This window comes from Sebastes umbrosus, chromosome 3, assembly GCF_015220745.1.
Source record: "Sebastes umbrosus isolate fSebUmb1 chromosome 3, fSebUmb1.pri, whole genome shotgun sequence".
NCBI classification, from domain to species: Eukaryota; Metazoa; Chordata; class Actinopteri; order Perciformes; family Sebastidae; genus Sebastes; species Sebastes umbrosus.
The window spans coordinates 8,336,611-8,360,253 of record NC_051271.1 but is presented as its reverse complement, the minus strand read 5'-3'; the positions used below and the strand labels follow the sequence as shown (position 1 = coordinate 8,360,253).

At 40.6% G+C, this 23,643-nt stretch overlaps 1 protein-coding gene across 1 annotated transcript in view; it reads left to right on the top strand.

The window, feature by feature from the left end:
* The window catches only part of stx8 (syntaxin 8), a 51,908-nt gene extending 30,245 nt beyond the window's left edge, over positions 1-21,663 (top strand). The window contains exons 7-8 of the mRNA XM_037762244.1: positions 10,123-10,224; positions 20,924-21,663. Coding sequence (XP_037618172.1) covers positions 10,123-10,224; positions 20,924-20,991 — 170 coding nt within the window. The 3' untranslated portion in view covers positions 20,992-21,663. The remainder of the gene's footprint in view (positions 1-10,122; positions 10,225-20,923) is intronic.
* Positions 21,664-23,643: the final 1,980 nt, after the last annotated feature.

The following is a 23,643-nucleotide window of genomic DNA, read 5'->3' as shown; positions in this document are numbered from 1 at the left end:
GACGTCCTCAAATGTCTTGTTTTGTACACAACTCAAAAGATACGCAGCTTAATGTCATAGAGGAGTAAAGATATCAGAACATATTCACATTTAAGAAGCTGGAATCAGAGAATTTAAACTTTTTTTTTCTTAAAAAAAATACTCAAACTGATTAATCGATTATCAAAATAGTTGGTGATAAATTAAATAGTTGACAACTAATAGATTAATCGTTGCAACTCTACATACCAACATGCTAACTTTTGTAACTTGTTTAACATAGCAAAAGCATTTGAAAACCCAATGTAATCCTCCCACATAGCTTTGGTGGATTGCATTCCCATAATTCACATGAACCTTGTCTTTGGAGTCCAGCAAGTACAAACCCAATGGTCTGTACGTGCTAAAACTGAACTAGTGTGAAGGTCTTTCTCAATTTATGTGCTTTTCTTTGAAGTGCGTTCTTTCAAACGGAGGTTCAACTTTGAATAATTCATTCATCAGCTGGTCATTCTTTTTGGTGTCCATCATGTGCGATGATGGATATTGGGGGTAAACGTAGCAGGGTCAGGGAGCTGAAACTGTCCGTGGACACACAGCCGGTTCCAGTTTCAAATTGGCACACAAATGGTTGGGATTAAGGCTGGAAATGTGGAGGCCGCATATATGGTCAAAGTCGTGGGTCACTACTGGTTTAGCCTTTTGGTATATTTATACCGCTTTACGTCCTCTTCAGATTCAGTTTGGATTGTTTTTTGTAATTTAGAAACCCCAATGTACTCCCATCATGACTGTATGAAACACAGTCTGTCACAGTTCACAATGTGCCAGTGGCTCTCTTTTCAAGTTCATCACGTTGTATATTTGCATTCATACCATTGTCATCGAGAATACTGTTTAGAGTTGGAAGGCTGCGTCTTGAGCTGTCAGTAGGCTACAACTTCTCCCACTGGAGTAGTGAAGTTACATTTATTCCAAGGCTGACAAAGACAGTTCCAACACAAAGTTTTCATTGAAAGAGCGTGCATGAATAAACAATTTGATCATTGGCAAGTGTGGCCGAGGCATACGCCGCATAAAGCAAGACGTTTATCATCACTCAGCTAGCCACTACCCCAGACGGAGAAAATGTCTAATGATGCAATAAGGGATATTTTACCCCCAAAAGTGTTGACCGGGGGAGCCTGTCAGTACATTTGGGGGGGACTCAGAGATTCATTGGGGCCGGGGGGCGATACTATCCAGCAGTGAGACTAATCTGGACACATGTGGCCCGGCACTTCAGAAGGCCAGATGTTGGAAGGGCGAGTTGTGTGTGCAATGTGCATGGTGATGCCCTCACAAACTCCACTAACATGTGTGTGCACATTTGGCCAGAAAGATACACAAAAACAGGATAGATGCGAAGAAGACCTATGGTATGGAGTTGAATTTACTTACAGCAATCAATCGATTAAAATATTTAATTGCGAATAATCGCATGACGATCCATGATTAATTTCAAATTAATCACACATTTTTTATCTGTTCCAAATGTACCTTAAAGGGACAAATGCTTTTTACAAATGTAGGTATACATTTATTAATGGAAACCAATTAACAATACAAAACAATGACAAATATTGTCCAGAAACCCTCACAGGTACTGCATTTAGCATAAAAAACAACAACAACATGGCAGACTGCAGCCCAACAGGCAACAACAGCTGTCAGTGTGTCAGTGTGCTGACTTGACTATGACTTGCCCCAAACTGGATGTGATTATCATAAAGTGGGCATGTCTGTAAAGGGGAGACTCGTGGGTAACCATAGAACTCATTTTCACCCCTTTGAAAATGGCCATGACAGTTTTTCCTCGACAAAATTTAGCGTAAGTTTGGAACGTTATTTAACCTCCTTCGCGACAAGCTGGTATGATGATGGCTGCTACCAATTGATTCCTTAGGTTTTTTAGTTTCATATGACACCAGTATCTTCACTCTAGCTTTAAAACTGACCCCGCTGCAACCTCCAAAACATGGATTGCGTTAATGCGTTAAAGAAATTAGTGGCGTTAAAATGAATTTGCGTTATTACCGCGTTTACTTTGACAGCCCTAATAAAATAATGGTAAAGGTCTGTTCTGATTTTGGGACATTACCTCTTTTGGGGATTTGATACAGGCAGGCAAAAAAGTGGTAAAACTTTTAATAACATTTTTATTACATGAATTATATGTTCCTTGTAGCCTGCATTGTTTTTCACAACAATAATATCCCTCATTTCCTCAATATCGCTCATTTCCCATCTTGTTTGCTCAAGTGGGCAGTTCTGTACATCATATCCATATTGCATTTCAGAGAAACGTTACTTAATATTCATTGAATTCTAATGTATCACATTATGACTGTTTGGCCCCTGGGTGAAAAATGTAGTGGCTTTTTTTCCTGAACTGTTGCTGTTGGACACCACAGCAGAAATCAAGTCATTAACTATCCATCATCACCAGTGTGAAAATGTAAACAATAATAGAAAGCCCATTATGAATAAATAAACTGACGTTTTTATTGTCGTGCTAGGGGGATTGTTAGGAAAAGAAAGTGGCTGTGTTTATGTGCCCTCGCTTCCAACGTGTCAGATTGGCCAAACACATTTTTAGGATTATTTCTATACCGAGGCACATCTTTGCACTTCTTTTTTTTTGTCTTTATTTCAGTTCTTTTTTTGGCAGGCATTCAAATGATTTGTTGGGGTTTGCACTGAGTTTAAAAACTGGCAAAACTGAGGTTTTGTGTGAAACTCCCCCCTAATCCTCGCTCCCCACAGATCCTCAGGGTGAGTTTGTTTACAATAACTGCTTAACTGAGAGCAGAGAAAAAAGTTGAAAGAAACTCTTCCAAGACTGTGCAACTTCTTGTAAATACCATAATTGCCCTGAGTTGTATCATCATGCTGAGTGCCCCGTGTGTGCCAAGTGAAGTTCCAGTTACATCCAGAGATGTGTGTGTGTGTGTTTTGGTTGGCAACAGAGCACTACCCCTCTATACACAGTCCGTCACACCAGGCCCAATTGGTAACAGTTGTGGTCAGACCCCCTTGCACTACAACAAGGCATACAAGAGGAGGGTTGAGTGAAAAAGCTGTCTGTCTTTACTTCCCTCTTTCTCCATATCCTCGGGAGAAATCATCTCCTGAATAAGCACAACAGAATTAGCCCCACTGAGTCAGATTGCGTTTAAATCGGTGAGAGAAAACAAGCGTTTTCTCTGTGCACTGTGCCCTCTCTGGGAACGAGTCCTACAATAACACACAGAGTTAATACGGCACATCCTGGAGCCACGCTGGGGTGTCACTGTTTATGGCAATGCCTCAACCACATGCACACACACACACACACACAAACCAAAACCACCACTGCTTTAGCCTCTGTGAAGATGAGTCAGCAATTTCCCGAGGCTTGGGTCGGATATAGATCTGGGATGCGGGAATTTGATCATTAAAATAGAGAGTGTCTCCAAAACTTCTCCTGCGTGTGAGTGTCATATTTGCTGTCTGACTTGAATTAGGCTTTTGTAAAATAATGTGATGATTGGCTTTGAAATGGATGATTAGGCCTCATGCTAGAGTTGCATTTACCCAGCGTGGTATCCAATGAGTATCTGTGAAGGAATGGGTGAGGATCCTGACCTGTCGTGATTGCAAACTCACAGGCACTGCAGGGCTACATGGCTCTGGGTTCTGGTAGAATCACATGAGACCTGAGGAAATTCCACACAGCATGCTACGTTTCCGAATCCCTGTACCTCAACCAGCAGGCAACCTCCGGGTCTGAGAAGTGAAGCCAATGAGGAAGTGCCTTAAATATGCATTCTTTCTGATAGCCAGCAGGAGGCGACTCCTCTGGTTGCAAAAAGAAGTCTGATTGTATAGAAGTCTATGAGAAAATGAGCCTACTTCTCACTTGACTTATTACCTCAGTAAACACTGTAAACATGAGTTTATGGTCTCAATCACTAGTTTCAGGTCTTCTTCAATGAAGCATGATGTTCATTTGTGTTTCAGTTGTGATAGACAGGTCGCTACCACGGCGGTGTCCAGTCTGGGAGTTGTTTGTGTTTTCATTTTACAACTTTACCCCTTTCACAGTGTGTTTTCAGTTCATGAAAGTTAATTATATCCCTTTTGGTCGCCTAAAAATGTCTTATTCAGCGTTCGGTTGTACTCATCTCCACCCTCCCATGTCACTTCTGATTGTAAAAAAATGGCGGCGATGGCCAAAAACCAAGATGTTGCCGTACTCGAGGCTTCAAAGCGGCAGTCCACAAACCAATGGGTGATGTCAAAGTCACTACGTCCACTTCTTATATACAGTCTATGATCTCAACCTATAATGCACACACAAGCACTGTATTTCTCTCTCTGATTTGTCCTTTTCCCCATCTCTGCTTTTTTGTTTGTTTGCCATTCTCCACAACTCCACAACTGTTTCTGTCAGTGAACAATAATTAAATCCTAATGAGCAACATATTTCCACCAAGTGTTATCTGGGCCTGCTTGTTTTCCGTGGTTTGGCCTGACTATTTTTTTCGCTTGCCCCCCACTTGCCTTTGTAGGTCTGGATAATGTATCACAGCTCTGCAGTTCTTCAATGATCTCGGATCTGACTTGTTTTGTTGTTGCTTCAGTTGAATCAGACACACCACTAATTGCTCAGTGAGGTGGTTTATCATCATTTTGAGTTATGATGAAGGAAGTGGGCTGACGGCAGAGGGTGTACTCCTGCAAGGGAGTTCAGCCGGTTATAGTCGGGCTGTGGTACGCTGCTCGAAAAGGGTGTGTTGCTCTCTTTGGGCTGGAAGTGGGTCACTGTCCCACATGAAGGAAGTATTGGGGTCACATTTGACCCCATATTCATATTGTGGCATATTCATATTGTTCACAAGAAAGGGTAAGATGGTGCGAACATTGTACTGGATTGTTATTGTGAAGAGGGTGAAGAGCTCTTGATTTACTGGTTGATCTACATCCAACCCTCAGGTATGAGCTCTGGGTAATGACCAAAAGAACAATATATTAATACAAGAGTTCAAAAGGAGTTTCTTTCGCAGAGTGTCTGGGAGTCGGGGTAGAACCGCTGGTCCTTTGCATTAAAAGGATTCAGTTGAGGTAGTTCGTACCTCTAATGTGGAGGCCTCCTGGAGGCCGCCTTGTGGAGGTATCCCAGGCACATTCAACTGGGAGGAGACCACAGGGCTGACCCAGAGCATGTTGTCATCTGGATACCCCATGAAAAACTGGGAATTAACTTGTGAGAAGGAAATATGGGCTACCTTGCATAGCCTGATGCCACCGTGACCTGGACTAGGGTTGGGTGATATTTAAATTTTTTTACATTGTTTTACATCGTCAGCCCAACAACCGGCTATTGCCAATATATTTGCAAATAAACAACAAACGACGATGTACTCAGCCAGTCGACGATAGCCGATATATTTGTCAATTCACCCAACTCTAACCTGGACCCGATAAGTGGCAAAAAATGGACGGATGGTTATTTCCCGCATGGAAACACTTTTGAACCAATATCCACCATTGTCCTGTGAGGCGAGAGTGTCCTTCACTTGGGAGCCGGAGCAGCAGAAGCACTATCAGCTCTATCATGGAATATACTATATATCCTATACTTGCTCAGAGGATCTGAGGAGCATCTATTGGCGGACAGAATCCAAAGTTCACTAATTTAAGATGGAGCCAAGTTCTAAACGCATCATAAGCAATGGGATTAATTATAAATTCAGAGCCACTAGAAGCAAGCCAGACAGGAATTATATGGAGTCTTTCTTTTGTATTTTTTCTGTACTATTCTTGACTAGTTGTAACTGAGTTACAACTTCTGTCTGTGTGACACCTTCAGTCCAGCTATGAGAGTTGATGGGTGGGTATGCTGAAAAACACCCAGAAATGCACTCCTCCATTTGCCTGTATCACCTTGGACTAGTGGTATACTTGTACTGTACAAGACTTGGCCCCTTCGAGTATTTTCTTCCAGTTCGTGCCTTGGCCACATAATCAGCCCAGAGTGACCAGCAGCAGCAGCCAGTCCTGAGGACAGTGGGTGTCTGTACGTGGTTCCAGATGATGCTGACAGCAGGGATGGAAACAGACCTGTTAACTAGTTAGCCCAGAGAGAGCAGGATGGCCACAGCGAGAGGCTGTTTATATAAAAGCTGCAAAGTATTGGAACAGAGATGAAATGGCGTTGAGATTGCGCAGGGAGTCAGCAGCATGAGGGAGTAGGTGACGTCATATGAGAGCAACATCTGTCTCCTATTGGTGTGCGCGCTCCAGGGCCCTCGTGCCTCTATACACAGAAGGGCCAGATTTTACGTACATTGTTTTTTGTTTGAATAAAAGGCTCTGTTGGTAGCAGAGAAACAGAATAGAGAGCTGGCATTCCTGTATGTAGAATTTACCACAGCCATGAAAAGAGATTTCAGGACCGTTTATGGACAGGAAGTCAAAGGTGTCTGCTAACAGTGTTTGTGGCAGGTCCTATCTGTGTTTTAACTGAACTTGGATAGCCTCGTATTGTCTAGAGCTGCAAAATTGTTATCAGTCATTATACTGATAGCTCTGCCTCTTGGCTGCTAAATAATTGTTCCCCATTTTCACAATGACTTTTCACAAAACCACCTGATTCTCAGTTGATGTTTTTGTTTATTGTGAAAAGAACACAACGGAGACTATGGTAATGAGTCACTGGACCAAAAGAGAGCTTGCTAATGGCCTCTGGTTGTAGATATAATTAGGAATGAGCATAGTCCAACTCTTCCACAGTTAAAAATAGACCGACAGAGCTCTGAGGAGACTTTAATTTTTATTTGAAATATCTCTGTTTAGATCCTGGATATATCATCATCTTTAAGTAATAGAGTACTTCAGCAGTACTTTTTTTTATTTAATTTTTTTTTTATTGATTTGATTACATCACTTTATAATATAGAGCTCAACAGTGACTGCCCACTTTTGAACGTCTCCGGTTCTGGAAGTGAATTTCCCGTTCATTCACTCCATCGACGTTTCAGAAAATTCAGAAAGAGAGTTTTAGGCACGGAACCAAGCCAACCAGATACAAGATAAATCATGACCATAAAACATTTGATCTGGAGCAAAAAAGAAGAATCTCATATTTCATTTAAATTTGACTTGTTTATTACTGATGTGTATCTGATAAAAAAGGAAATTATACTAAATTCTGCATCCTGAGAGGAAAGTGCTTAATGAGCTGCTTTGAATTATTAAAATTAAGTCACTAACTGCAGACTTTTAGGAACATATAGCTCCACAGATTAATGCCGTCAGTCACCAGCAATGATTTCAAACTATACAAATAATCACTATTCACATTCCTATTATTTCCAAATAATCTTAGGTACAGTGTTTATAAATAAAGATTGAGAGGGGCACGCCTTGTCCATTGTGCTTTAGAGGCCAAATAAGCTTAAATGAATGCATCTTAAAGCAACTAGCAAACAGAAAAAAATCTCTGTGTGTTTGTGCACGTGCCACGCTCTCCCACACTGTGGCTTTGGAGGTTTATCCAGTGTAATAGCATTTCAAACAAACAACCCTTGCCTGAAACAGGGCTTTCTTTGTGGTCTGGCAGATCCAAGCCAGGGCCAGCAGCTGTCATACACGGAAGCAAAACTTACAATCGGAAATTGAGAATTATGTCGTTAGAAACATGACTTGATAACAGGGTGAATTGAAGGACCACGCACGTGAAGAGCCAGTTGTATGAAGGACTACCATTCTGAAAATGAAATTCAGCGTTTCATTGCAGCTGTAGTTAAAGGTCACGTCTTAGCACTGCTGCGTCTCGGCACGGTCGAGAATTCATCAATGAATTGAGATGTTATTCCAGGGCCAGAACTGAATCAAGAAACTTGGCAGCGGAAAACCAAAAACATCCTTCATGAGTAGTTGGAGTGGCACGCGGCACAAATCTTTCAGCGTCTACACCCCTTCCCTGCCAGTAAAGGAAGAGCTTCTTCCTTCTAAATTGTTGCCTGATGCGTAGATGATGATGTGGGAGTCTCCAGAGACGCTGTACATACGGCGCTCTCACGTCTCCCGTCTCCTGTCTCCCGTCTCCTCGTCCTTGCCCCTTCACACTCTGGCCCTCCAAACTGACACGCTTTACTTTCCTTCCTCGAATTATTGGTGCAACTTAATTATCCAGCCAAATCACAGGCTGTCTTGTCGGGGTGTGATGGCTCCTAGTTGAGGAAACGTGTTCTCTCGCCAATCCAATTTAAAGGCAGCTGAGAGCTTTGTGTGCTCGCAAAGACAAATGCGGCAGATGAACCTGGGCCACTCACCTGAGGGAATTCGGTGACGTTTTGAGAACAAGAAAATGTAGGACTGTCAAAGTTAATACAATAATAACCCTTTAACGCTAATTCGTTTTAACATCACTAATTTCTTTAACGCATTAACGCAATCAATCTTCCGGAGGATTTAGCGGGCTCAAAAAACTGGCAACATATGAAACTAGAAAAACTAAGGAATCAATTGGTACCAACCATGTCATACTAGCTTGTCGCAAAGGAGGTTAAGTAACGTTCTGAATTTGCGCTAAATTTTGACGGGGAAAAACTCTCATGGCCATTTTCAAAGGGGTCCCTTGACCTCTAACCTCAAGATATACACACATTTTCATATTTGCCCACTCCCATGTTGATAAGAGTAATAAATACTTGCCCAATCTCCCTTTAAGGTACATTTTGAACTGATAAAAAATGTGCGATTAATTTGCGATTAATCGTAATTAACTATCGACAATCATGCAATTAATCACGATTAAATGTTTTAATCGATTTACAGCCCTAAAAAAGCTTAGATCATACTGACTGTATACTATATACTGTAGCAGCAGCAGCAATAAAAGGTTGTTCCTTCCCTGGAAGGGACAGTCTGTTTAACTTGGCACTGAACTGCGGTTTGTGGATGACTCGAGCTTCCCATTCCTGTAAAACTTCCATTTATCAGAGGCTGATACAAGTCTGTGAAGAACTCCCCTGTCTTCAACTCAACCTTGGTTTCTGTTTTACTGGTTTCTTTTTTGTCTTTTTCAATTTAGAAGGCTACTGGAGAGGACAAATCTAGATCTCCAATTACACAGATTTAAGATGAAACGGCCAATTTGAGTTTTGTATCGTAATAAATCTCCTGATTTATAACAAGAGTAATGAGCCATGATGTTTTGAATGTTTTTGCACACATATTTGTTAATGTATTAGTGTTGACTAAGACTGATAGATTTTACAAAGAGGAAGAGACAATATACCTCTGCAGATTTGATGAAGTTATAGATAAATTAGTTTATATTTGTTTCAGACCATTTATAAGTGGTGTGTATATATAAATATATATGTAAATGGGTTCCATTTGCCATTTGTTACTTGGTTTTGACTCAAAACCACAAATCTAAGTTAATATTATATCAAACCAATTTCACCTTTTAATGCTCCAATGCTTAAAAAATCAAGAATTTGGAAATCTTTCAGCAGTTATCTGTTTTTGTTGTTGGGCCAGGCCCTCTGGAGAAGCCATGTCAACGCTGCGGCTGGCTCTAACAAATCACACAGGCTTCCATCTGGACGACCTTCAAGTCAGGAACTCCTACTGGAGGATCTGAGCCACACAGCAAAACGCACACATATACACAAAACACACGCTCTCTTTCTTTGGACGCCCAGGCACAGTCCCTGAAGCCTGGGCTTACGTCTTTAAACCTCATGAACAATAAGGGCCTGATTAAATCCAGAATGGATTCAGGAAGTAGTGAAACCCATTTGAAAGCGCGAGGAGTGCTTTCACACAGCCCACTCCCTCCATCACCACCACTCATATGTCTGTGTGTTGGCAGCCTCTGCCTTTTGAAGTTATTGACTGCTCTGATGTCCTTCAGAACCTGCCACTTTTTCATTTCGGGTAATTTATTTTACTACACTAAACATATTGGGAGGTCTTTTATGCAATAAAACAAAAGAAAAAAAACACCATGACGTCTTAATAAACGCAGATAGCGACATAATACAAAGCCGAAATCAACTTTACTGACCTTCTCTCCCTTTTTCTTTCTCTTTCTTTTTCTCTCAGAAATCATCGATGACCTCTCGCATCTTGTGGACAAGACGGACGACAGGATTCGTAACGAGACACGAAGGGTGAAGCTTGTGGAGACAAAGTCAGCCTCTTGTGGTGAGCCTTCCTTGTTTTCCTTTACTGTGGAGCATCTTGGTCGAGTATCTGGAGCCAAAGCAGCCTGATATCTGATCTGTGTCCTTGAAAACAAATCACGATTAATCTGTTTATTTATATGAATGATTACCAAACATCAGGTTTCTCCCTTGTTTTTTTTTCCCACCCTGCAGTTCACAAAGCAGATGTCTAACAGACTATAGCTTCTATAAAGGAAGTCATTCTGGCTGGTGTGAGACATAGAGTTGAACAATAGAATAGCGCCTTCCTTAGACAGTATGTAATTTGACATATCGTGTTGGGTACAGCAAATGTTTTTAGCAATAAAAGTTATAATTTTTAGCGTTCCGGAATTGAGCAATGTTGTTGTTATTGCTGCCTTGGCCTCCGTCTCCAGAAAGAATGGTGCTTAATGGTGCAGAAAATATGATGCTGATGGGGACAAGCCCTCTTGGCACAGAGGATGTGGGTGGACTGGCTCAGTCTGTCACGCCTGCTAACATAGTGTCCCGGGCTTTAAAAGGGGCTCTCTCACACTATTCCTTTGAGGAATCCTCAAATGCGTACTGAGGGGTTACGAATCAGGTCTCGGAGACAGTCGCAGGAGGCGTTTTAGTCATGTTTGTCAGTTGTCTGAAGCAAATTTTTACACTTGGGAGTCTATTTTCTTTCATTTTAGGTGTGTAACCAAGTTGATTGTGTGTTGGGTTCTGAACGCATCCTATGTAGATGCACACGGAGCACTGAGGCTGCTGGATAGGATAGGATAGGATGAACTTTATTAATCCCCAAAGGGGAAACTGGTTTGCCACCATGCACGGAAAACTAAAGACACAACACAATACGTCAACTACACAAGATAACACCACACAGTTCATAGAAGGGAAGTATATAGTTCCAACAACGACAAGGGGTCAGTAAGAGCTAAGTATACAGTCATAAATAGCAGAAAGCGCATTAAAAAGCCTGACTGCTGCAGGAACAAAAGACGTCCTCAACCTCTCAGTGGAGCATTTTGGAAGTAGGAGCCGGTTGCTCCTCCTGCTACTCTTTCCGTCAGCACTGTGCAAAGGATGGTCATCCTGTGACAGAACACTCCAAGCTTCCTTCTGGACAGAGAATCTGGAGGCAGGCCAATAAAAGATCCAGTCTTCTTGATCAACTTATTGATCCTGTTCCTATTCACTGCTTTAATGTGGAGCCGACCACCATATTTCTACAGTAGCCCAGAACCGACAAACCAAACACTGTCTCTAGAACGTCTCCACATTTTTGCACTTTCAAGTTTTTGCGTTGGCCACTGTCGTTCTACACGCTTGGCATACGGGAGAAGTTTTCTGTTGATTGCAATCTGCCTCACCGCTAGATGTCGCCAGATCCTACACACTGCACCTTTAACCTCCATTTACAAAGATTTTTTTTTTTTTTCTCAGTAGATAATGCTTTTCAGAGGAAAACAGTTGCCATGAGAGGTGTGTTTGCTGGTGCTGGCTAAAGCCAATCTATGGAATGTGAGAGCTTCAGCCGGGCTCATTTTGCCCAGTGAAACGCCAAACAGCATTGCTATGGCGAAGGCTGCATTGTTGATGCTAGGAGACCCGGCTAACAGGCGGTCACAGACAGAGGCAAAGCAGGCGGCAGGAAGGTCAGCCCTCAGGATGCCTCGTTCTGTTGGTCGGGTCCCCATGGTGCCCGAGCGCGAGTTTGTTTGAAGATCCCAGAGCTCGTATTGTGTTAGAATCAGGACTCTTTCTTTCTGTCTTTCTTTTTTGTTTAACTTGTTCTTTTGACACCCCAACTCCCTCCCTCCTCTCCTCAGTTCCAGACTGAAGAATATTCATGGTGCATGTGTGTGTGTGTGTTGGCCTGCATGCATCTGCATGTCTATATGCATTACATGTATCTGTGTGTGTATCCAAAATGTCCATGCATATGTGTGCAACTGTATTTGCAAAGTATGTTCTTGTGCATGCATGTACGTATTGGAGTGTGTATGTGTGTATGTGTGTATGTGTGTGTGTGTGTGTGTGTGTGTGTGTGTGTGTGTGTGTGTGTGTGTGTGTGTGTGTGTGTGTGTGTGTGTGTGTGTGTGTGTGTGTGTGTGTGTGTGTGTGTGTGAGAGAGTGTCAGACCCTCTCTGTGAATGGAAAATTCCCCCCATGGTCTTCTTCACTCTCACCTCAATGCTCTCTTTCTTTTTTTCCATTCCTCTCTGTCATCCCCCTGTTCGTCTCCTCGGTTGTTTGACACTCGTCTTTGTGTCAAGCAGAGAAAGAATTGAAAATACTACATGCCACAAATTGTTCGGAGGGCTTTCCCTCTTTCTCCATGGAAGCGTGTTTATAATTCCTTAGCTTTAAGGCTTTATTTATTTTTCAAACCACCTCTCATCCAAAGCCGGCGTTTGGTGTTATGTCTCAGCCGAGTCCTTGTGAAGCTAGAAACGTCTGGCTTTGACAGGCAAGAGCATACTTAACATATCTATTGGTGGCTGCCTCGTTTTAAAGGAGGCATCTTAGTTTTGCACACTGAAGTTGCGCTAAAAGCTGGAAACATTTCCAGAAATTTGAAAAATGTTCCTCACTGTAGGATTATCAATAGAAATAATTAGACATTTGCACTAAGTTAGGGGCAAAACAGTTTTGTGTTCATGCACCAGAGATCTCCAAAAAGCTGGAGAGAGAGAAAGCTGAGCTACGGGACGGGTCAGCTCACCAGAAGGGAAGGACCCACATACTGCTCGACCATGGTTCTTGTGGCATACTGTGCATGACTGGTGCCCGTAGTGTTGTGAAACATCCATTGTGTTGAAACATACTGGATTCTTCTACAGCACGGGCTTGTGGAGACAAATATCTCTTTATTTAACCGCATTAAAGTAGTTCCCAAAGTTGAAATACCTCATTATTTTACACTCTGAAACAGTAACAAAGAGCTTTACAGAAAGAGACCAATGGAAAAAAAAAAAAAACATAGACACATATAAATCAAACGATATAAATATGTATTTTTAAGAAAACAATGCTTTTGAAAACGTTGTTCTTTTTTGCCTTTGAACCAACTTTCTTTGAGATTTCAAATTGAAGCTTAGGACGCACAAGAACATTTATAAACTGAACTTTAATACTTCTTAAGTAATGAAATGAAGAAGAAGAAGAAAAAGAAGAAGTAGTAACGAAATGTGTCCATAACCACCCATATTAAAAAGTTTACATGGGAATGCCTGGTCAGATTCTTCATCTTGTTGCCTCATTCTTTTATCAGATATTTACTGATTTAAGTCATAATGTTACGAAGTTTAGACTGTAATTTGTTAAAAACAATGGATTAAACCCTTTGTTAAATTGAAAAAAAGGGATTTGGTAAGAAAAAAATACAATTATATTCCTTTAAACCTGCAGTATGCAGAAACTTTTTCGGGCAAAATTCCATAATAACCTTTCAGCATATTGTAATTCAAGTGTTCTGAGAGAAAACTACACTCTGTTTTCAGGCTTTAAAAAAAATCTAGCTTGTGATGTGAGACTTTGACCAATCACAGGTCATTTCAGAGAGAGAGCGTTCCTATTGGCTGCAGCGCTGATCAAATATGAATCAATATTCTGTTCCTGTAATGCCTATTTCTTGCTTAAAATGTTTTCAGAAACATCTTGTAGTGTACGGTTTAGCTGTAAAATGAGAAAGTTTGCTCCGGCTGGTGGGCGGTGCTTGGTATTTCCTCAACTGATCTCAACATGGCTTCCGGGTCACAAACTTTCTCATGTTACAGCTAAACAGTACACTACAAGATGTTTCTGAAAACATTTGAGGCAAGAAATAGGCATTACAGTAACAGAATATTGATTCATATTTGATCAGCGCTGCCCAGTTTGACCGTTTGATCGAAGTTTGCGAGTGATTGACAGCTGCTAAGAGACGTAAGGCTCCAGCTCGGCTCTGATTGGTTGTTTTCCTCCAGTCTGTGAAATCTTGCAGATGTCATTAGGAGCACCGGAGGACACAGAGGCACGAGATTTTTTTTTTCAGATTACCTGTCTCATGCACTACTGTCAGGATATAGCGACCGTTTTACAAAAATAACTTTTTTCAATCATATTTGCTCCATTTCTACCCACTGCTGCTTTAAACACAAAAAAATGCTAAATCAAACACTTTTGAGAAGTTTGTTTTATTTTGTTAAACTGAAAAAAGGGATTTGGTAATAAAAAAAACACAATTATAATCCTTTAAGTGAGGGAAAAAAATGTCCTAGATATCAATTGTCAGTGGTATCAAAGATTTGCAAACATTCTTAAATACCATCTTCTTTTTTTTACCGCTGGTCCAATGCTGTTACTTAAACAAGCTAAGCCTGATTCACAGAGTCATTACCACTTGTTTTAGATGGTGTTGGTGGGAATTGAGGAGTGGAGGCTTTGAGTTTTGCTGGATTAGTGTGGCAGATTAGTCTACGGGACCAAAGGGTCTGTTGGAGAGTAGTGTGAGTTCCCCAGAGCTTAGGCATCACCGTCAGGCAACACCAGTGCTTGAGCAGCCCTTCTCAACTCAACAGAGCTAATCCTCAGTTTGTTGAGGGCCACTTCTGCAACTCCGTGAATCCTGCAGGTGGCTCGCATCTCAAGTAGGTTTGTACTGTTTGGACTAGAGGGGACGTCTAAAGAGACTCTGGGTGAGGGGTGAGTGTTGGAAGAAGAGCATGTAGGGCGAGGAACTGCTCAGTGCAGTTGTACTATAGTTGAGAGTCGGGAGTTTTCAAGGAGACATTCATTTTGCTCAATAGGGAAGTCTGACTTTTAAAACTCTGTCTTCTTTAATAAGTTAGATCTTTCTTTCCAGCTCTTGTTCTTCCCCGATTGAGTATGTTTCACATGGTTGATGAAAGGATTGCTTAAAGTAATACATCCTGCTAATGATGTTTCCATATCTGAGATTCTTCTTAGTGAGTGGCAAAGTCAAATTAAACTTGCCTCAAGAAATCTATAAATATTTGAAACCCTTTTCTCGTCTCATTTTTGCCAGTCAGAACAATTCAGTCCTAATTATTGTGCTCACAATAATAATCATCTACCGGCTGAATATCTGAACTTTTAATCTCACTTATATCACCTCAACAGGGTCATTTGTTGGCAGACCAATGAGGTAAAATGCATGGCTGCACGATGGATCTGATTGGTCTGTCGGTCCACCACTTTGGTCCAGAATGAAAAATCTCAACAACTATTGGATGGATTCCCATGAAATTTGATACAGATTCATATCCCCCTCAGGATTAAGTAGAACTTTTTTGTCTACCACCATCATCAGATCAAAATTTCAATTTGTCCAACACTTTTTTGGTTCAAAAGTTTCAGAACTAATGACATCCCCATCAACTTGAGCTGCACTTTGTGTTCGGTGCTGATTAGTTAGCACGCTAACACGATAAACTAAGATGGTAAACGCGGTAGGGCTGCACAAATAATCGAATATTAATCTCGATCGTGATTTTGACTTCCCACAATTAAATGAATATGATCAACTGTGACATTGACATTTAAAATGCGTTCTCCACTCATAGAAAACTGCTGCATATCAAAGTGTTTCCCTAAACGAACAGCCAGTCACCAGCCGGCGTTCGAGATGTTTTGGCTTCACTTTTGGGGAGCTGTCATGCCGCTGCGCGCGTACCCAAAAAGCAGCAGCCTGTTAAAAACTTTACTGAATGTTGCGGCTGCAGTCTCGAGTAAAAGACTCGTTTGGCAAAACAAAAATACAAATGAGTTCAGGTTAAGAAGAACCTTATTTTAAGTCTTATTTTGATGCAGAGATATGCAGGAATGAAGCACAACATGGAAGTGAAAGCAGTTTATTGAAATGTGAAAGTGCTATAAAAATGTTTTGTCTTTAAAATCATGAGACATATTTGTGATCTCAACACTGATCAAAATAATCGTGATTATCCTTTTGGTCATCATCGGTGCACTGCTTAACATCAACATGTTAGCTTGCTGATATTAGCATTTAGCTCAAAGCACCACTGTGCCAGAGCTGCTAGCATGGCTGGAAACTCTTGTTGGTTTCGGACTAATTCTCACACTATGTCTGTTGTTGCATTAGCAATAATTAAGAAATACATGTGTTTTCGATGTGTATCTAATACTTAAAGCCAAAAACCATTAAAGGTTTTTTGTCCTCTTCTATTGTGCTGTGAGAGAAATGATGAGCGTCACACTGACCTTGTTAGCATAAAATGATTCCCTTTTCTCTAAAGGTCATCCTCTCCTTTTGTGGTCCAAAAAGATCTTTGAACCATAAAGCAGGGGGGCACGGAGGGAGTAATGAGGGAGGTTCGGGGGGAGGAGGGTTGTCTCAGTCTGTCCAGAGAGCTCTCACCAATTATTCCTCTTCTCTGTGATTTGTCTTACTGATGTGTCTGAAAATTGCTAAGATGGGACGAACCCAGACTCCGGCCTCCGAAGGCTCCTGGGTGGTCAGTCTATCAGCAGACACCGACTATCTCCCTCAGCATCAGTGTCACACCACGGCCCTAATCTATTTGGCAAGCAAACGCCATCATTGTCATTAGTCTCCGGAGGGCCTCCTCGGGGTCAGGAGTAGCTTGTTTAGTTCCTGAGGCAGACAGGGTTGGTCCAAAGGGGGGAACCGGAGGGTGAGGGTCAGCGCTGGGTGTCTAACGCGGCTTCATGACTGACTGTTATATGACATTAGAGGGTGTGAGAGCCTCGCTCCGACATATGCCCGTGTTATTCAGCTCAGCCTTTATTGCTATTGTTGCTATGGTGTTGTCAAACGGAGTTGCTGACAGATGTTGGACCATGCTGAATGAAATTCTGATGTCTGAATCTAATATGGAATGGGTGTTGCGTCGGTATCGTTTACACCCAAACAAAGATAATTGCTGTTTGCGTTAAGCGCGAGGCTTTTAAAAAGCCATCACAAAAACTATCTGAGCTTATGTTTCTACTTTTGACATTTATGTTATGCTCACATGTGTAAGTTATCAGGAGGAGTGGTCTTGTCTAGACCTGTGATAACTTCTAACAAGCATCCCGTGGACCTGTATATACGAACACCTTCCCTTCAAGTAGAATACAAACACACCGAGCTCAGAGAATTAACTATATGCAGAGAATGAGACCGTAAATACCTTAAAAGAAACAAAAGAATGGCGCAATGAGTCAAAGACATCTGGACCCCTTACAGCCGTTACCCTCGTACCCTGGCAGAGAAACCAGCGTCAGCCTTACATTTCATCAGACCGCCACTACCACCGCAAGCAATTAGTTCAGCATGGCTTATATCTCGCCCCGTCTCTCTCCCTGTGGGAAAAGACGACCAATTAGGCCGTGCAGGGGAACGCGGGAGGAGAGAGCCAAAGAATGAGAGAAATGTAAACCCAAAGTGAAAGGCTGGGGGGAAATACCAGCCGCATGCTAAATAACAATGGACGACTCGAGTCAGTGAGGGGACCGTCAGAGCAAACCAGAGACGCAGTTGTTTGAAATCTTCACTCCTGTTGCCACTTCGAGATGGAACGAGACGGGGGAAATGGTGGGCGACCGCGCCCTTGGAGAAAGTTCTCCATATCTAATGTGTGTGTGTGGTATATGTCACATAATATATATATATATATATACTGAGGGATAGACCACCACATCCTAAAGGCATTCAAGTGTTTATGATGCACATGATATACTGTAAGCCACCCACCATCACTTCTCCTTTATATACCAGAAAAGACTTTGTAGGCGACCAGCTGAGCAGTGTGTGTGTGTGTGTGTGTGTGTACACATACACGTTTTAACGACACTAATTTCTTTAACGCATTAACGCAACTTTTTAGGTTGTAGCGGGCTCAGTTTTAAAGCTAGAGTGAAAATACTGGTATCATATGAAACTATAAAAACTAAAGAATCCATTGGTACCAATCATGTCATACTAGCTCGTCGGGTGGAGGAAATAACGCTCCAAACTTACGCTACATTTTGGCAAGGAAAAACTGTCATGGCCTTTTTTCAAAGGGGTCCCTTGACCTCTGACCTCACGATATGTGAATGAAAATGGGTTCTATGGGTACCCATGAGTCTCCCCTTTACAGACATGCCCACTTTATGATAATCACATGCAGTTTGGGGGCAATTCATAGTCAAGTCAGCACACTGACACACTGACAGCTGTTGTTGCCTGTTGGGCTGCAGTTTGCCATGTTATGATTTGAGCATATTTTTTACGCTAAATGCAGTACCTGTGAGGGTTTCTGGACAATATTTGTCATTGTTTTGGTTGTTAATTGATTTCCAGTGATAAACATATACATACATTTACATAAAACAAGCACATTTGTCCACTCCCATGTTTATAAGAGCATAAAATACTTGACAAATCTCCCTTTAAGGTACATTTTGAACAGATAAAAAATGTGTGTTAAATTTGCGATTAATCGTGATTAACTATGGACAACCATGCAATTAAATATTTAATGTTTGACCAACCACTCTTTAAATTCCTAATAATCATAATACTGTATTTTTATCACCATGACAGATGTACCAAAGATTTTCTAGGGTTGGGTTTCCATAGCCACTTCTGTTTTGGATTCAGCTGTTGCCCAAACAATACTGGATTTAGGCTGGTATACAGATGTTGATATTTAAGAGTTGAAAAAATCTGGTTACAATATAGGCCTATTAGCTGATAATAACTTCCTTAAAGGAACAGTGTGTAGTACTTAGGAGAATCTAAATCTATCAATCTGATCTAGTATATTTTTCTTTAGTGTATAATCACCTGGAAATAAGATCGTCGTGTTTTCGTTACCTTAGAATAAGCCGTTTATATCTACATACGGAGCGGGTCCTCTTCACGGAACCGGCTGCCATGTTTCTACAGTAGCCCGGAACGGACAACCTAAACACTGGCTCTATAGAGATCCATGTGCTTGGCACACGGGAGAAGTTTCAGTTGGTTGCAATCTGCAACCTCACCGCTAGATGCCGCCAAATCCTACACACTGCACCTTTAAAGAAAAACATTTTTGAAAAGGATCCCTTAAATTCAGTGATTGTTATAAGATGGCCAACACTTTACAGTTAAACTTGTGAAAACTCTTAGTGATGTCTTGTAGAGACACTTATTCAATATCTTTGGCATTTCTGTACTATAAGTACTTGTTACTAATTGGCTACTGAGATGCTGATATATCTGCGATAAATGAATATTGTCCAGTACACCGGCGCAGCAATATATTGGTTGAACTCTAGCTTCACTTAAAGTTGGTAACATTCAATAAAATGCGATTGTAAAGTTCCCAAAAGACGTTCATCTTTTTACTCCGAATGACAATTCCACCTGTAGTGGATTTTACAACAGAATGTTTTTTTTTTCTTTTGGGTGGTGACTATAATAAAAAGTGTAATATTCTCAGGTCCTAGGGGTAAAGCACTTTGATGAAGTGTGAGTGAGCGTTTGCACATTTTTCTCTGCTTCCATGGTATCAGTGAAAAACAATGATTATCCTCTCAAGCCAGAATCAGAAACACATGCCTATCACAGTGTGCAATCTGTGGCAATAAAGCTTTTTTGTGGCTGTTGAACGCATGTAAACTGCATTAAGTCATCAAGAGGAGAATGGTGATGTGCTGCGAGGGCATAAGCACTTGGGACTTGGGTTAGATCAAGGATTTTGAAAATTAGTGGTGAGGTATGTAGGCTTCTTACCTCTTCCAAGTGTATTCCCTGGAGTCTGCTGCATTCCCCTCCTCCTCTGTGAGATCGCTCTCAGATCAGGGTTGCAGTTCCTCAGCTGCTTGACATTTGAATTTTCAACATTAACGTCAGAGGGAGTGTGTTGAACTGCAAATGTTTTTTATCACCAAGGGGTATAGTAAAGTAAAAATAACACTAAATCTGCAACGATTAGTCAACGATTAAATTAATCGCCAATTATTTTGATTTGGTTTGAATTTTTAAGAAAAAAAAAAGTCAAAGTTTTATGATTCCAGCTTCTTAAATGTGAATATTTTCTGGTTTCTTTACTCCTCTATGACAGTAAACTGAATATCTTTGAGTTGTGAACAAAACAAGACATTTGAGGACGTCATCATGAGCTTTGTGAAACACTGATGGACATTTTTCATAATTTTCTGGCATTTTATAGACCAAACAAACAACTAAAATATTAATCGAAAAAATAATCAACAGATTAATGCACAATAAAAAAATTATAATTAATTGCAGCCTTATACAGTATAAGACACAACATGTTTTTATTTTTTTTGTTGATGTTGTAAAATTACATTTTTAAAATAGCTGGGCACTGTAGTTTTTAGCAAATGTCAGTCAAACAGGAGTAAGTAGTGTATTTGTTTGGGACTATTTTCAGCTGCGGATTAATACACATTTGTGGGTATTTACAGAGACGTTTGATGGATCAACTCAAAATAAACAGGGGCCACATTCATAGTATTGAATGAACATGTCACCAAGTGAAAACGTGTGACACACGTTTTTAATCGTTTCTTTGGACAACAGTTGAGCTCTATGGCACAGAGGAGTACTTTAGATACACATGCTCTGTTAGTAGGATCAATTCATTGTTGGTTTTTAGTCTTTTCATGGAATTTGTTGACAAAATAAAAAAAGATTTGGCACATCTGGTTTGTCCTACTGATTTTCCTTTTTCTCATGTTTCCTCCTTCAGGGATGCTGGTGGTGATCGTGCTGCTTCTCATAGCCATCGTAGTGGTCGCCGTGTGGCCCACTAGCTGACGAGGACAGCAGCGATCGTGGACTTGTGCTGAACGACTACTACAGTGACAGTGGTTAAAAAAAAAAAGAAGTTTGAAACCTTTGCATCTACAATGCACTCATGTACATTTAAACACCGTCTCTCATCAGATTTTATTTTCTTATTCTTTATCTTCATATTGAGACACAGGTCACTTGCTCAATCTTGCCAATGTGAAATGAAGATTTAAGTCCTTTAGCAGCACAGTCACATTTTTCTATACATTATAGAATATATTGCTTAGGTGTAAATTGTTCTCTTTAACAGTTGTTCAAGTGTCCGGCTCATTAAATTCACAATGTATCAGGTAGTTAAATTATTTGGAGCCTTTTGAAAAATATTTTTAGCCTGGACTGCGGCGAATGTTGACCCAACTGTAGGACCTGCAGGAGCTTTCCTTTCATAAGTCTGTCTGTGGTCGACGCTGAGGCAGCGATTCCGCAAGCTTTGCAGTATTCACACTCACTTATATTTACCCATGCGTTATTGTAGCAGCTGTAATGTCATCATTTGTCTTGGGATTTTATAATGTTTATAGAATAGCTCTCGGCCAAAACAAACAGCTCGGTTGTGTAACTAACGTGGCTGTTTTCCTCCCTTGTAAATCAATTCAGCTTGTAATTTCTAATAAATGACATATCCAGTTAATAGTCCCTGGACTCCTGTCTGTCTGTGTTACAGCTCAGGGCTTATTCTGGAGGATTGCAGTGTTTGGTAACATGATATTTAGCTGGATACACTAGTACCACTTCCATATTTCCATTGCGAAATCTGCATTATATTGTTTTGTACTTGTAATATTATGAATTGGCAACTAGTAAATGGAGAAAAGCTGACGTTATGCCCTTAACAACTAAATAAGTAAAAAAGAATTATTCAAATCAACAGAGGCAAATGGTTTTTCAATGTAACAAGAGTTTATTTCAACTGAAAATCTGAATTTAGTTCTACCAGGTTGTTGTGTTCAGTAGTTATTATTTCCTTCTTTAATGGCAACGAGCTAAACAACCACAAACAAGTAAAAAAAAAAAAAAAAGAAAAAAAAAAAGTTGAAAAAGACAATAAAATCCACAATGTCTTGTGTCATTAAATATATTCATATATAATAACCATAATATATTAGTACGCATTGTAAAACAACATTGCAAAAAAAAAAGTCTTGGCAATGGTGACAACTAAACAACATTTACAATTCATAGTATGAACACAAAGCAATGCTTTGACAGGTATGTTTGTGTGTAGCGTTTCATCAGGAAGCTTGTCAAACCATCGCTCAGGAGACGGATGTAAAATTTACAGCATGAGGCTACAGAGACTAGGATAGGTGGGATTACAGATTACATTGTGCCAAACAGAAAAAAAACAGTGACGTGTAATGTTATGTTGTAGGATTAACAATGAAAGGCAGGGACAAGTAAATAAAGTGAGTATGTTGTCATCAGTAGAGCATCATGAGGGACTCACATCACAATCATTTGATTGATTGTACATTAAAAAAACACCTAAATGTAAATACTGAGAAGTACTTCAGCAACAAGGACATCCGTTCTTTTCATCTAACCAGGTGATTTTGATTTCGAAAAACCGTATATTCATCTTGGAGGCATTTCAGTCGATTCTGAAAATTCCTGAACAAATGAGTAGTTTTCTGAGATAGTGGAAGCAGAAATTATTACCATTTTAAACAGAGGAAGCAGAGAGTCCGTTAGATTAAAACCACGTGTCTTGAAAACATTTCAAAGGTGCTAAATGTGATTTTATGAAACAACAAATACCAGCAACATGTTGCTTAGAGTGTTTTTGGATGGACTGTAAGCAACTCCAGTTTATGATACTACATCAGATACACTGTGGGCTTTTACAAACCTGAGCTGTGTTTTTTTTTTGTTTTTTTACCACGCATTCCTTAGAGAAATCCAAACCGAACTGCATACAAATAAATGAGCAATGTGGTTTGAATCAAGCAGCGTCAAGTGATTGCAATTCACCCCCCATTCCTCCCTGTGCAAGTGTTGGAAGTGAAGAGAATTAACGTGGCAGGTCAATGGGAGACTGTGGCTTCTGACTGGTCACACGGTGAATGTACAGTCGCGCACTGTGTTTGCAGAAGAGCTTGTGGACTGTAAAGGTATTTATCTGCAATCTCATAGTGAGTTATTCTAGAATACGAGCCAGTGTGAGGTGGAGGATTTTGAAAAATACATTTACGTAATTGTTGAGCACTTTTTTCAAGGTGCAGTTTGCGTTGAAGGTTTAATTTTTCTGCGCTCGGATTAACTTCTGCACCACATGAGGTACGGACATTATTTTCTTTTCGTCATGCCCTTTCTCATAACTTTCTACAGTCGGCATTGATTGAGTTTATTTGAATATTTCTACTGAAAACGCTCGTTCCACATTAAAATACGCCAGATTTAGTGGTCGGTAGTCATCCACATTGCGGTACCTTAGTGAGAGGCAGAGGTCAGTTAACCCATTTGTGTCCGCAACTGAAAACGTGGAAGTGTTCTCTGGGTTTGCCTATAAGCACAAATGTGAAGACATTTTTTAAAAATCGGTCAAACCGTTTGGCTGAAAAGTGAGTTTTTTTTTTATCATACTATATCTAGTATTTGTGCACATGGGACTACTGT